Source organism: Miniopterus natalensis, chromosome 5 (assembly GCF_054644295.1).
Source record: "Miniopterus natalensis isolate mMinNat1 chromosome 5, mMinNat1.hap1, whole genome shotgun sequence".
Taxonomy (NCBI): domain Eukaryota; kingdom Metazoa; phylum Chordata; class Mammalia; order Chiroptera; family Miniopteridae; genus Miniopterus; species Miniopterus natalensis.
In genome coordinates, this window is record NC_142085.1 from 22,153,256 (window position 1) to 22,168,660 (window position 15,405).

The 15,405-nt window shown below is 42.9% G+C and overlaps 1 protein-coding gene across 1 annotated transcript in view; it reads right to left on the reverse strand.

Moving 5' to 3' along the window:
• Positions 1–15,405, reverse strand: part of PKHD1 (PKHD1 ciliary IPT domain containing fibrocystin/polyductin) — a 377,339-nt gene that overhangs the window by 174,716 nt on the left and 187,218 nt on the right. The window contains 2 exon segments of the mRNA XM_087817135.1: positions 10,164–10,359; positions 11,699–11,876. Of these exon segments, the coding sequence (XP_087673261.1) occupies positions 10,164–10,359; positions 11,699–11,876 (374 nt within the window).

Below are 15,405 nucleotides of genomic sequence, written 5' to 3' on the forward strand. Positions count from 1 at the left end.
TCTAAAGCTGAAAAGTGCTTGAAAATCATACTGTGGCATTCCTCCTAAGTTAGCTCTCAATTTAGCAAATATTTACCCAGCATCAACTGTGGTTAATTTAGAATTTGCATCCATTGTTAGTTAGCTTTGCCTTTAAATCTTTGAGGGAGAGATTTTTCTCATGTACCTTAGGACATTAAACATTGCTGGACACTTAATTTTCATGGACCAACCTCTAAATCCTAAGTTTACAGTGCTCTACTCTGAATGCCCAGGACTTAACTGAAATTTTCAACAAATTAAACAAAGGCAGGAAATAATCCTTTTAAAGGAACCAAAAGATAAAATGGTAAAAAAGTTAGGCTCAGTCAGATAGAAAAGTGAAAGAGTATGAACGAGTTGATATCTAAACCCATGCAAAGGCTGTAACAATAGAATACCTTTCTGCAAAAGAAAGGAATTGAAATATTATAACAGAATCGAGCTCTGAGAAAGGCAGATGAGAAAAAATTCCAGGGATCATTTGGAAAGGAAAACCAGTTCATTTAAAGATATTATAAAAAATCATCCTTGTTAACAGTTTCTAAGAAGTTGTAGATATCAGTCCATCCGTGCCGTCTTTCTTAAGACACAGCCACTTAGGGAAGGAAAGCAAAAATGCAGTTACATGTAAAGGTCTTTTTCAAAGACACTCTAGTAATTTTATGGTTTAATTCAACCCCAAATAAAGATAATTTATACTTAAAAGAGGAATGGGTTGGAGGAAGGGGCAGAATAGAAACATCATTTTCCCCACTAGGTACATGATGAAATCTGAAGTAAAAGGAAATAATCAATATGTCCAGAATCCCCTGGGTGGAAAAGACACTGTCCATACCACACATTATAGCTATCATTGTGCCGAGTAACCCTAACCCTGAGAAGGCTAACCCTCAGTGTATCTGGCTCCCACTAGAGGCTGTTCCACTTGTCCTTTCATTCACTAAGTCACTTGCCCAGGTCCTGTCCTTGGTCAACCAAGGCTTCCTGGCTTGGAGAGCTCTCACGTCTGTCGCTCTGCCCCAACGGCTTCTGCAGGAGCACAGACGGTTCCCACCTCCTGAGGACCCTCTGCCTCCAAACGGACATGGACACGGAAAGGTACACTGAGAAGTTATTGCTCACTTTATTCCAGCGAGCGTGTGAAGATCATTCAATCTGAGAAAAGTAGTGTCAGTACCAGAGGAAATGGAGAAAAAGTTACCCAAAGTAGAAAAGGTTAGAAAAGTCTGATTTCCTACCCCAGCACTAACGGTACACGCCCTTCTGCGGGCGTTCAGAGCCTGTGAGCGTGGCTGAGAGGGCCACTGCTTCCCGGGCACCTTCTCTGCGTCCCGAGAGTGGTGCCATAGAGGGGGTGAGGGAGAATGTGGGTGCTGGAGTCCAACAGCCTAAATTTGAACCCTGGGTCTTTTGGTTCCTAAATGTGGGCAGCTGACGAGTTATTCACCATTCTGAACCTCAGTCGCTTCATCTGAAAAATGGGAATGATCCTATTATCTACTGCATAGGGTTATTGGGAAGGAAAGATGAAATCATCTATGTAGTATGTTCAGTGCACTGCCTGGCACATAATGGAGGAAAAAGTTAGCTGTTATCACCACTCTTTTTTTTTTTTTTTTTAAACATATCTTTATTGATTTCAGAGAGAGGAAAGGAGAGGGAGAGAGTGAGACAGAAACATCAATGATGAGAGAGTCATTGATTGGCTGCAGCCCGCAACCCGGGCATGTGTCCTGAGCAGGAATCGAACCCTGATTGCCTGGATCCTAGGTCGATGCTCAACCGCTGAGCCAGGCCCGGCTGGGCTATCTTATTATGACATGCTGATGCTTAGAAATATGCTTTTATCCTTTTGGCTCTTTTTACAGCTGCGCCTAATCATGATGAGCTGTGGTATTCAGAGCTGTAAGCAACTTAACCGGCTCTGCTAAAATTTGTTAAGTGCTTTGACTCTATAAAAGACAGGGCGAATGTTAAGTTGTCGTTTCCAATGTGGATGAATACGAAGAGAAATGAAAATCATTTGAGAATAAAGGTAGTGTCTTGGGGAGAGTTTAAAAGCCTCCTACAAGCTGTGATACTGTACATATGTTTTCTCAGTGCTTATGATTTCTGATTCCGTGCTTGTAACATGAGAATGGTTAATCCGCTTTGTTTATAAACGAGCCTTATTGCAGTTGAGCCTTCCCAGATTGTAAGAATATCTGGTTGGTCCTCGAAAAGAAAAGAAGTCTATGGGTCAGTTATTGCCAAATTATTCTGACAGGTGTTATATGATCTGAGCCTGCTATAAACACAGACATCCAGGAGGAAGAGAGAAATGTGCTAGGGAAATAGCTCCCGGTAAGAGGAAAGAGAACTGCTCGGCTGGGATTGATACCGGTGCCTACCAGGGCTGTGTGCTGTGCCTGCCAAGTTTTGACCTCACTAGGGCACTAGGGAAGAGGAAAATGAATAATTCTCTCTTGGAATTTTGGAGAGATAAATAGGTGCCTATATAGAAAGAAAAAACACATGGCACCTCCGCAGGTTGTAGACTCCCTTCGTATTTTATTCTTCATGTATAACCCCATTCTCACTGGGCCACTGAGGTTTAGGCACATGTGAGGGCCTCTCGTTCAGCCCACATTTATACAGCACGTCAGCCACTGACTACACATGGGGAGAACACAAAACAGCAAGTGTGGTCTGTGGCTACAGACTTCACCCACTCTCAGCCTGGCCCATGCCTCCTCTCTCTGTCTCTGTCTGCCCTGGACCCAGACTCCAGCTCTGTCTTCATGAGCCAGCTGGTGGCTGTGGTCCTCCGCCTGCATTTTCAGCTTAGCTTGCCCTGTCCTCTACCTCCACCTCTTTTCCTGGATCTGCCTCACACACCCACACTCCTGCTCTGCTTCCCCCTACCTGTTCAGTGAACTTGACCTTGCTCCCCAGACATCCAGCCTCTTTCCCTTAGCCACAAAGAAGGCTTACTTGTCGATTGGTCCGTGGGCAGCTAATGTTTGGTTCTCAAGACCACATTCCTGTCTGATTCCAGCCTCAGAGAGACAGTCACAGGGTCACCTTCGCCCTCATAACACTGGATATTTTAAAAACCTTCACAGAAACATTATATGAAAATCCCGTGATCCCCTTTGAGTCTTCTATTATCCCCACTGACATGCATTCTTGAAAGAGTTAATTTTTTTAAGTATCAGAGTAAAAGAACTTGATGGAGACACCAACAAATAGATACATCTGCATTAACCACAGTCCTGAGAGTTAGCTCAATTAAATCTCCTTAATTAACTCAAAGAACAATAACGATTGTCATTTCAACTTAAAGCGATGTTTGCACGCATGGGGCATTCGTGGTTTCCTGGGCCCTGTGCAGATAGACCTGCAGAACCAGAACTTAGGGAGGGGCCTGGTAGCAAGCATTTCAGCTGTCTGCCTGTGAGGCATGTTTAGAAAGCACCAAATTGAGGGGTTTTACAACTCCTCTCATACCCTACTTTCAAAAATGTGGTTTGTTCTCAGAAGCAGGTATTCTTAATAAGTGAAGAGGTCCAGGTAAAAAAAAAAAAAAAAAGGAACCCTTGTGTTCACCCTTCTCCCTTTTAATCAATTATACCAAAAGCTTGCAAACCACATTTTATTCCCAAAATATAGAATGTGAGGTGGTCATTTTAGTGGCATAAAAGTTTTATCTTAATAGCTATGAACACTAAAGTAGTTTTTTCAAAGTACTAGGTCATCAAACCCATGGTTTCAAACAGGTTAGGTTTTTAAAATAATTCAGTGTGGGCATTGATTTAAGAAAAACCTTAAGTAAATAATAGTATAAGTGCCATAAGGATGTGATAAATTGTGAAGGTGGCACTCAAGTATCTTAAGTTTAAGCAGAATAGAGTCAATCGATAAGTACAGGTGACGGAAACAAAACCCACTAGTATACTAGAATAATTAAGGAAACTGAGTCAGAAGGACTGAGTTTGACTACGGGTTGTTGCCACCTGTGCCCCGCCCTGTATGAATTAGGGGCAGCTGCCAGGATCACAGAGCATTAGCCCCTAATCTGAGTAATCCCCAAAAGAGTCTTTGATTCTAACTTCTTAGTTTTTCTTCCTTCCTTATTTCTGTCCATTTCTCCCATTCTTCCTTCCTTTTCTTTTTGAAGAAGTTGCTTGTAATCAAGAGGCAAAATCCCTGCTCACATTTCCAGCTCCTGTTCCATCCTCTGCATTTTTGCCATGAAGTGCAGTGTATTTCCCCGAAGTCAACCCTCTATATTACTGGTAAAAATCCTTGGGGATCTTTGGGGAATGAGTTTTCTATAAGAATGTAAATTAATTTATTAACTAGAAGGCTATAGATTGCCTTAGAGGGACACAGCATGGCATGTCTGCAGAGTTTCGAAGAATTATGATTCTGCTCTGCTTATAAAAACCCTCCTAAAGAGATCTGGGGAGCCAGTTGAGTCTGCTCTCCACCTTAGATCCTAGCAGAAGTCCATCTCGAGGAGCTGCAGAGGGTCTTCTAGACCAGCCGAAGAACAGAAGGGTCTAGCCCAGGGCCCTCAGCGCTTTGAGAAAAGAGAAACCTAAGCGGTACCCATGATCTCCCAGGCACAAACTTAGGAAAACATTCCATATTTTCAGGAGCTCCCAAGTTAGAAGCATCTTTTCTGAGCCTTCTGTGACTCGAGCTCTTCAGGGCACCTGGTGCAGATAATAAAGTCCATCTGTCTCTCTATCTCCAGCTCTCTTGCCCTCATGGACAACAGCCCCGGCTTCATGCCAAACAGCCTGCCTTTATCTTGGCGAGGGGGAGACTTGGAGACAAGCATTGGCCAGCCCGGCTACACATGCCTCTTTTCAGCCCGATCGGAGAAAGGTGGTAGGCAGGAGCTCCTGAGCCTAGCGGGCGGACTGTCTCAGCTGCCGCCCCACGCATTGTCCCAGCCCGGTGGCATCGCCGTGCGGGAGAGGGGGCTGTGTGAACTCGGGAGGGCCGGGGAGAAAGGCTCAGCATCTGATATGAATTTATCAGCGGCTGCTGGTTGGGGGGGGATAAAGCAAGCTGAAGGGCCTGTGAGTGTTTAATGCACCCCGCCGCAACCCGACAGTTTGCCCTAAAGAGCCTTTTACCAATATGAAAAGACAGGGTCAAAAGTAAGTTGACCCCTGACAGAATGTACAATTATTAGGGGAAGGCTGCGCGCGAGCAGCTGCTGGAACCCCACTGGCTCCGCATGGGGCTTCCAGGAGTCCGAGCAGGAGTAATCAACTCAAGAGTGTTTTCTCCCCCCCCTTCCCCCGCCCCCGCCCCCCAGCCTTGTCCCCTGTTCTGAGCAAGGCCTATTCTCTTTCTCCAGGAAGAAGCATGGCCCTCCCCAGCAGCTGCAATAATTGTGTTCCTATTTGAGGAAGACCTCCTCCTGGCCACCCCCTTACAAGTGGTCATTGTCGGTGGAGAGTCAGTGATTACACGCTCCGCCTGATGCTCTGGGGGACCCAGCTGCCTAAGTGCTGACACACGAGCGTGCGGAAGGCCAGGAAGGGGCTGGTGGAGGTGGAGGCAAGAGGTGGGGGGCTGCCACGTCTGCGTGATGGGACCCTGACATACCAGACCTTTTGCATAAGTCAAGCCCAGAACAAATGAGGCTTTATCAGGCCCCAGCGATGAGGGGTCTCATCTCCTTTGAAGTGGAGCTGAGCATGGAGTCTAGCAGCTTTTCCTCCTTTGGATCAAGCAAACATCCTTCTTTTGATATGCTACATGCCCATTATCTCCGTCCCATTTAATGATTTTTGATTGAAGGGTGGCGGCTGGGATCCCGAGAAGATCTCAGAGAGGCTCCGTCCAGCCAAGCCCGCAAGAAAGGCCCTCCTTGTGCCCGGGCCTAAATTTGGAATTTCTTAACAGTGTGCACTTGTTCTTAGAGGCAGATAAGGGCTGAGCGTGAAATTCTTAATTAAGCAATAAATAGAGAGTGGGGTGTCAGCAGATGTAGCCAGTAGCCATGGCAACGGGAGTCACATGGGCAAGAGAGCTGAGACTAGATGTAGGCCTCGGGCCTGGGCCTGACTGACAGCTGAAGAATCCTACAAAGCTTGTAAACCAGATTAATTAGCTGACTAATTATTTCATAGCGTTAATGTAACTAAAAAATAAAAACAGTTCACCATGAACTGAAACATCCCTGGAAAACAACAGCGGGGAAAGAGGCAGTGGGAAGCTGGCTGGGGGAGGCAGAGCCACGAGCTGCCAGTGAATCAAATCATATAAACGGGAAAATGGGTTTGCTGGATTTGGGTCTGACTTTGAAAATAAGAAACAACGCTTGTTCTACAGTCATACCCGCTCCCAAGCATGTTACAGACGTTACAGACAAGAACCGCAGTTCATAATAGTTTATCCCATCAAATGTCACCCCTCCTGGGTCCTAGCACAACCACGGCACACAAGTACTTCACTCGTGGTCTGTTTTGTTCGTGGCTCCTTGGGCAGAATTCTCAGAGATTTCAGAAAGACAACCAGAACCAATCTCCTTAAAAGATCTTTTTAAATGAGCGACGTTATTTCATTCTGTGGGTAGCAATTGCTTAAGTGGTATTAACTTTCAATCATGGGAGCAATATATCACTTATGTCATGTTATCACGAATCTCAGTTATCTAACAAAATCTAGTCAAGGAAAATAAAATGAGACCCTTTCAAACAGGGGATGGTGAGTTCGAGGCTTGTGACATTGTTAATCTTCAGGGGAAATAAGAAAATTCTAGAGAAATAATCTACTGGGAAAATTCGTAGTAAAGTAACATAGCACACTGATCACACTTGAAGATGTTTGGGTGTTTTGTACCACAATTCCAAGAGACAAGTCAGTGTTCTTAACCTCACTGTGTAGATGAAGCTACTGAGGCATGGAGCATTTATAATTCCATGCCCCAGGTAAAATAGCCAGCCAGCCACTGATTAAAACCTTAAGCCCTGAGCTCTGGCCATGAGCTTCCCAAAGAACCTGCATTCCATAAAGATGTTTGCTGAACAAAGACAAAACTTGCCTCAGTAGAGACAGAAATGCAAGGGTCAAAGATATTATACGTGCAGGATTTTTCTTCTTTGTCACTGAGGATCAGCAAAAAGCCTTCTCCCGTGACCCTTCCTAGCACCACCGCCCCCACCCTTTCTGGTCAATGATCAATGATTATCTGGCAGGCAGCACACTCTAGTGGAGGGATCCATAGCCAGGAGCTAGAATGCCTGGGTTCTGATTTTCCCCATTCTCAGCCGGGTCTAATATTAGTCAGGTATCTTAAATCACACACATGAAGTAGCCAAATGAAGGAAATGAAAATAATTGTGATTTTTTTTTTTAAAGTTTCTCTCCTGGGGGATGTGGTAAGGTCAAAAGCAAACAATACAAAAAATGATCCACTTAGAAGTGGTCAAGAAATGAGTGGAACACAGCCAGTTGTCAGGGAGGCAGCGCTCTGAGTGAAAGTCAGCCAAGGGAAGGAGCTGGACCCGCTCCACCGCCCTGAAAGTCTGACCGGAAACTCAGGGGGCCTGAAGCAGGTCAAGCAGTTTCCCTACAATGAAATGAAACTCGTACACACAACTTTCCCCATGTTTTTTCATTCCAGAAATATATCCACATAGACTGTGAGATCTTGACTTAGACTTTCTTCTTAGATTATGTATATTTTATGTAAAATAGCCCAGTCACAGACCTATAAACTCACATGATCCAAAAAAAAAAAAACAACACACACACACAAAAAACAATTTAGTGAAACCAAACTAAATTGGAACAGGTACCAGCTATGACTACCTCACTGCCATTTAGGCATGATAGCATCATTAGCCCTCCCAAAGATGCTGTAAATTTTATACAAACGAGATCCAAACTCATAACCAAATCCACACAACCCAACGCAGCCACATGGGACACCAGCAAGGAGAGGCAGCAACAGCCTCGGTTCCCCCGAGTCCTCATGTCCTCACTGTGCCAGCCCAGAAATGGGAACAGAAGTGTCTCTAACCTCCTACCTACCTCATATGCTCAGAAAATAAAAGAGGCACAAATGACCCTGAAAGCCACTGCTTGGAACACTGGGAATCTTCAAGCAACAAGGGTCTCCAAGTCCGTTAAACATTCAACCAGCCCTCTGTGACTCCCCGCTCCTCTTCCAACTCATATTAATCAAGGTGGAAATTTAATTATAACTAATGAAAATGTTTTATACTAAAATATTCATCCACATCATATATATGCAATATGTGCATGCAGAGGTGCAACTACATATAAATATATATACTTACACAGATGCGTATTTATATGTAGGATAATAGCCTAACTTGCTATTAATTCAATAAGTAATACTATCAAAGGGGAAGAAAATATGTAACTGCATGATTTTATTTTATTTTTTTCTTTAAGCCCCAAATGTTTCTTCATCATTTTGGCTTATGTGAGCATTCAAATTATTTTGCAGTTCATGAACAGAATCTGGCCAATGGACGTGCTTCTGAAGAGCACAGTAAGTAATAGAATGAGAACAATTTGAAACTAAATTTTGCTCCAGAATATATATCAAGTGAATAGTCATAGTTACAGTTGATGGCAACGATTTGCTCTTGTTAATGGTATTCAACTCTAGTGGTAAACCAGTCACAGGCTCCCTGTCCCTCCTGAGTTTCTATAGTTTTAGGTTACATTTATGAATGGTTTAGATCAGAAATAACATTTGAATGGTGCAATTTGGTGCACGTAAAATATACAACAATCCGTTTGGCAAAGATAAAAAATACCAGGGAAGTACCATACTCTCCTCTCTGGTGCTATTAAAATGTAATCATCCCAGGGCTCAAGTGCAGCTCAGATTCAGTGGATATATAGCTAAGCACAAGTGAGAGGGAGAATGACTCAGGACAATTGCCCAGCCCTCTACATCCTTAGGGACAAGTCTAGCTTGTGGCAGGAGCTGGGACTCGAGGTGCTATGAGTTCTCCTGGATGTGACCAATTTATAACAAAACTGTCACTCGAGAGACCCATTTGGACAGATTCTCCTTACAGACCACACTGAGCTGAGGTTGGTATAAGTGGGCATCGCGGTGCTCAGTGACCAACACTGACACGGTGTAGAAAAGAATATGAAGTCTAAAGAAATCTCCTGTGAAACACACACAATAAGGAGACAAGGAAATCCTTCAGCCATCTGTTGCTCTACAATCACAGAAGGGTTTCTGGTCCTATAAAATGAGGCTCCTGGGTCCTTCTGTTTTTTATAATCCTCGCCTGAGGATATGTTTATTGATTTTAGAGGTCAAGAAGGGGGGCGGGGGGGGAGAGAGAGAGAGAGAGAGAGAGAGAGAGAGAGAGAGAGAGAGAGAGAGAGACATCAATCCATTGCCTCCTGTGTGTGCCTTAACTGGAGATTGAACCCGTAACCTTTTAAGTGCACAAGATGACACTCCAACCAACTGAGCCACCTAGCCAGGGCCTGGCTCCTTCATCTTGATGCTACATCCTGAGACAAGACAGAAACAGCCACCCCCAGTCCTCAGATCAGCCCTCTACACAGTCTCATCTTCTGGACCTTGGATTCCCTTCCTGACCTTGGATTTCCTTCTCACCTTTCAAATTACCTTCACTCTTCACTCTTCCTCTCTCTATATCTGTCACCTTGTCCCCTCTGCTGCTCCTAGCATCTGTGGCCATAACCAGCCACCTTGTCTTTCCTGTGCACTTGATCTTTCCACAAATACAGCAGTGTCTTAAAGTGAATTGAAAATATTATAACAATGTTTATTAAGCACTTGCTATGGATTAGGGACTCTGATAAAAAGTTTCCCATGTTATCTTTTATTCAACTTCCTGTCCTTTGAGCTAGGTCCTATTATTATCTCATTTTACAGGGGAGGAGGCTGAGCTTCAGAGAGAAAGAACAGTGGTTCAGTGTCCAATAGCTGGTAAGTTTTGGAGCTGGGGTTTAAACTCAGGCAGTCTGGTCTCAAAGCCCACCCACTTAACCATAGCACACAGCTGTGCCCCTCAGTTCCTCATCGTTTCATAGCACAAATGTCTGAAATTCAGGAGTGAATGGTGGTTTCTGACTACGTGCCCTCAAAATGCTTATCCAATTATACTTACCCAGATAGGTGAGTTGCCGAAACTGGCTGTTGAAGAACCAGTCACAGCTTTGGTCTTTGCCAGGTGATGGAAGAGATGGCAGGGACCGCCCCAAGTGACTCCCGCATCTTATGAGGATGTCAGGGTAAGACCATGGGACTGTGTGTACCAGCCGGAGGTAATTCCCAGGAGCAAAGTTGCCAAATGTTGCTGAGTACTTGAAGTGAGAGAAAAGTACAATAGAGCTCATTTAGTAAGGAAGGCTCCCCTCCAAAAAGAGCTACAAAGAACACCGAGTAGTTTAGAAATAGGATAGTTCACACCCTACTTTTCTTATGGGGAATGGGCTTATTTAAATCCACTCCATAATAAACTCATAACTAGAGCTACAAAATCATGTAATGTGAGGACTGAAAGACTTAATAAGTTCCTTTTTGTTTAACGAACCAGGGCCCAGACAAGTGAATTGACTTGTCCCAGGTCAAACAGGTAGGTGAGACAGAGGCAGGTCTGGCATTCCTTTAACTTACAGAGGCAGACAATGATAGGAATATCATCCATTTATAACGGTAATTGCTGACACCATCGGAGCATATGCTACATGCTCAAGTACGACTCACAGAAAGTCATTCAATCCTTGGAAAATCCCCTGCGATTGTTCCTATTACTGCCAATTTTACAGATGAGGAGAGGGAGGCAGGCAGAGGTTCAGAAAACTTGCCCCATATCACAGAATGGGAGAGTGCTGAGCCAGGAGAGAAACCAGAGTCACCAATCTGCTGCCTTCACCTATGAAAATTCCACGAAATGTTCTCATGGGAGTCTCCAGGGAATGAAAGAGCTCTGTTCTCAGAGAGCTGATGAGAGATAGAGAGATAGAGAGAGATTCTGCTTTGAATTCCTCAGAACTATGGCACACCTAATGCAGCTTCTAGTTCCCTAAAGCTGCTCCCATGGTTTTTAGGAAAACTATGTAGGATGAGACAGGAAGAAAGAAATGTGTTCAAAGGAAGAAAAGAAGCTTGAGGGAATCCACCTCATTCCTGCTTTTTTCCCAGAAAATGCACCCACTTCCTACATCACTATTCCTGTCCTTACTCCCCCACTAACCATTTGGACTCCAACTCAACCCAAATGAAAGTCTAGACCTTCGTGTGCAAGTTAACCTTTGACCACAAGGTGGCAGTATGCAACATAAAAATGCTTTGTTAAGGCATTTTTCTCTGGCTACAAAGACTTATTTCTGGGTTAAGTTGGTTCTTAACCCATAACATAAGAATACAATTCTACAGAATGCTTAAAAGCTGTTTTTCATTATATTAATGGAGTTAAAAATTCAGGTAGAACCATTCTGCATTCAAGGTGAGATTTAAACAGATTATATAACATTTTCAAGTTTAAAAGAAAATCTCATATTCAGATTACATTCATCTGGCCAAAATGCTGCTGCAGTTTTCTTTATCAACACCAGAAGATGCTAATACCTGGAAACTATTATTTCACAAAAGGAAACATAATAAGCCCTTGGAAATGGAACACAGCATCAAATAAATTACCTGCAGAGATCTGTTGGTCCAAGGAGTCTCAAATTGCAACGAGTAGGTCTCTTGATCCAAGAGCAGAGCCATCCAGCCATAGGGGTTAGACAACGTGTCACGCACGTAATTGACACTGGTTGTCTTATTTCTGCTGTCAGTCATGGTTAAATCATAGGGAACATCTGGAGCGTTAGTTCTAGTGTGAATTTAAAAAGGAAAGAATGGATTTTAAGTTATTTGTTCATTCTAAATCTAATGTACTCCTCTTCCATCAGTTACAACTCATCCTCTATTCTCTCCAGGTGTGTTGTAGGCCCCTTCTTGTCTGTGTGTCTGTGGAGGTTTCAGTATTCACTGCTCGGGTCAAAACAGCCCAGAGGGAAGCTGTCATTGGCTCAACTGTGCATATCACTGGTCTGGTGGGCCGGAGGTAGTAATGTTCAGAACGGATGCCTCTAAAATGCTGTCTTAATGAATTCACATATTCAGGACTATATACTATTATTTTAACAAAGAAATGGCCATGGCCAGAATTTTGCTGTAGACCAGGTTTATCCACAATAGAAAATATATTTATTATCTAGTTATTAGCTCTTCCTATTGGGAGTAATGACTGAGACCCAGGACCCGATGTGCCTAGACTCTCAGGAGCCCACCTCCCACTGCTCAGCAGGAATGGTTCCAGTAGCTTCCCCTAGAATGAAGAGGAAGCCTGGCTCTTGGCTTGTGGGCTTGCACAATGCCCAGTGCTCACACCACTACAGCACCTCAGTGTTGTTGGTTTGCCTTTGTGCTTGTTAGCATAGGTTGTGACATCCTTAAGTTAGAGATGTTTTCCTCTTATTGGCACCCTGGTACAGGACCCTTCACGCAACAGGCACTCAAATCCTGTTTGATATATGAAGAAAGAATGCATGGAAGAGCTCTCCCAAAATCTGGTGCCAATTTCCTAAAGGGTGTCTAGAAGAACTGTATTTTACCAAATAAAGAAACTGAAGCAGAGTATGGCTAAAATGTTACGTAAATGTCACAGGTAGCATTGCAGGTTATTCTACACAGCCCATCCCAGACAGTGATTTTTTAAGACTTCACTGGAACATAAATAGATTTAACCACATGTTAAGACCCTGAAAGAAAGTCAAAGTGGACAGAGAAAACAAAGAAAAAAAACCCAAAAACAATCAATTCACATTATGACTGTCCTTCCCCCTTTGGTTTAGTTTTCATGAGAACATTTAACTGTGGCATTTTGCTGCAGGCAGATAATTAAATTCTCAAAGAGGAGGGAAATGAGATGAAGGATGTTGGGTTTTCAAAGTGAGGTGTGGCTTGAGCATATCCAAAGCCAATTTACAATCCAGCAGCAGCATATTATAAAAGGAAACTGTTTTTAGTGTTAAATGCTCGGGGACTATGGTCAAATGGTGTAAACTGGAAATCTACATCTTGTATGCACTAGGTAGGTGTATGAACTTGGGCAAATTACTGACCCTCTTCAAGCATTAATTTCTTTTTATTTTTTCAGTGGAGGCAACAGTAGTATGTATCTCATACAGCTACCGTGAAACTTAACAGAGATCATCTACGCAAAGTATTCATGAACCATTGCCAAGCCCAACATCTACCTTCGGCTCATTTAAGAACCTCAGATGAGCCAGGTTTGCCATCCTGTGCTACTTATTTTAATGTCTAGAGGTTTATTTGGTCATTAAAAAAAACACACTAGCCCAGCTGGCATGGCTCGGCAGTTGAGCATTGACCTAGGATCCAGGAGATCGAGGTTCGATTCCGGGTCAGGGCACAGGCCCAGGTTGTGGGCTTGATCCCCGGTAGGGGGTGTGCAGGAGGCAGCCGATCAAGAACTCTCAACACTGATGTTCCTATCTCTCTCTCCCTCTCCCTCCCTCTCTATGAAATCAATTAAAGAAAAAATTTTAAAACAAAACCAAAAAAACACACTAAACACCTTTGGTGGTACAGAGCCTTGATATGTGTATCTTGGAAGATTAAATGTGTTTGTTTCATCTGTTAGTTAACTAAAGGGATGAAAAATGATTGGAGCATTGGTAATAAAAGAACTATTCTTCCCCAGGGTTCCCTATGCAGCATTAAGTAAATATTTAGACATTTGGGGGTAGGAGGATTTTTCCTCTCTTTGGGGCTTGGGATCCTTAGCTTTTTTCACATGTATATCAGAATTTAAGTTGGAACTAAAGAGCAATCTTCAACCCATATTCTTAGGATCAGAAAGGACATAAAGGTCTGCTCAGACTTCTAATCCATTGCAGGAACTTCCTCCATATTTTATCCTGTCTCTTCTCCCAGTCATGGGGTATTCACATCCTAAAATTCCTCCTCCACTTACGACATTTATTATTAAGTTTTAATCTTTAAGCAAGCATTAGAAAGCTTAAACTTCTTTCTTGTATCTTCTACCTGTTTGTCCTCAATCATCATGGCTCTCACTTCCCCTGTTTGAAACCATGAGCCCCAGAGTCCCGGGAGATCATCCAGCACAATTTGGCCCAACTGATACATTTAATGAATGAAAACAGGCTACTGAGAAATACATGCAAAACAAATGTGATAAGAAGAGTTGAGTTTGGGCCAGAAAATACCAAAGGGGTAGATGAGTTGTAGGTGCCATGGTCAGAATATGAAGTGGGACTCCCCACAGTGCAGGAATGATTCTGAGTGTTTCAGGTTCTGAAACGGTATCCTTTCAGCTTTCACAGGGACATATGGGCTCTGGAAAATGAATCACAAGACCTAAATCCAGGAGAGACTAGTTGATAAATCAGAATTTTCATTGACTAATTCACAGTAAGAAATAAAACTGTCTTTCACATAGTGGGTACTCAATAAATATGTGTTGAATGAACAAAGAAGTGTTAAATCCACGAGAGCACTCCAGCTGGTCACTTAGTGATGTTTCTCCCCAACAGGGAAGTTTACCAAGAAAACCACATGAGTGTCAGGAGATTCCTTGTAAACTTATTAATCAAAGGAGATCCGCACTTTGATCCTAAGTTATTAGAGCTTGATATGCTCAACTTCCATATCAATAGGATAGTTGCCAAGAGGACTTAAACGCTTATGTTCGGTGGTCAGAAAACCTCTCCTGGGCACCTATAAGCAATCTACACTAACAGTGAGCCCCAGTTTAGGAAAATGCTAAGGTTTCTTATGAACATAAATTTCTTATTTTTACAGTCTAGTGCATTCAATTAAACCACTTTTACGAGTAGTTTTATAAACTATAGGCCGAAAGAAGAATTCTATTTCTTTATCTAGCTATCTGTTTACACGTAATTTCTTTAATCTACATTTTGTCACTCTTTTCTTAAGATATCATGCATAACATCTTGAAAATTATGAAAATATTACCTTGATATGTTATAATATAATCTATTGGGTAGATATTTCCAGAAATGCTTCTCAATCCCAGCAATGTTGCCTCAAGAATCCTCCTGGTCACTTTGACTAGACTTAATTATTTCTCAGTTTCCATCAGCCTCACATTTATAAATCAATTCTCAGGATGTCATTTCTCCTGATTCAGTTTCTATAAGTTGTAACTTCAATTATTGAAGGAGCCATTTTCCAGACCGTACTCCCCAGTTTCAGAAGGCCCTTGTACAACTGACCCCCTCTTCAAATACTGCAAAGCAACTAAATTCTAACATTAACTCAGTTCTACTTGTCTTTAAAACTCTTGCACCTTC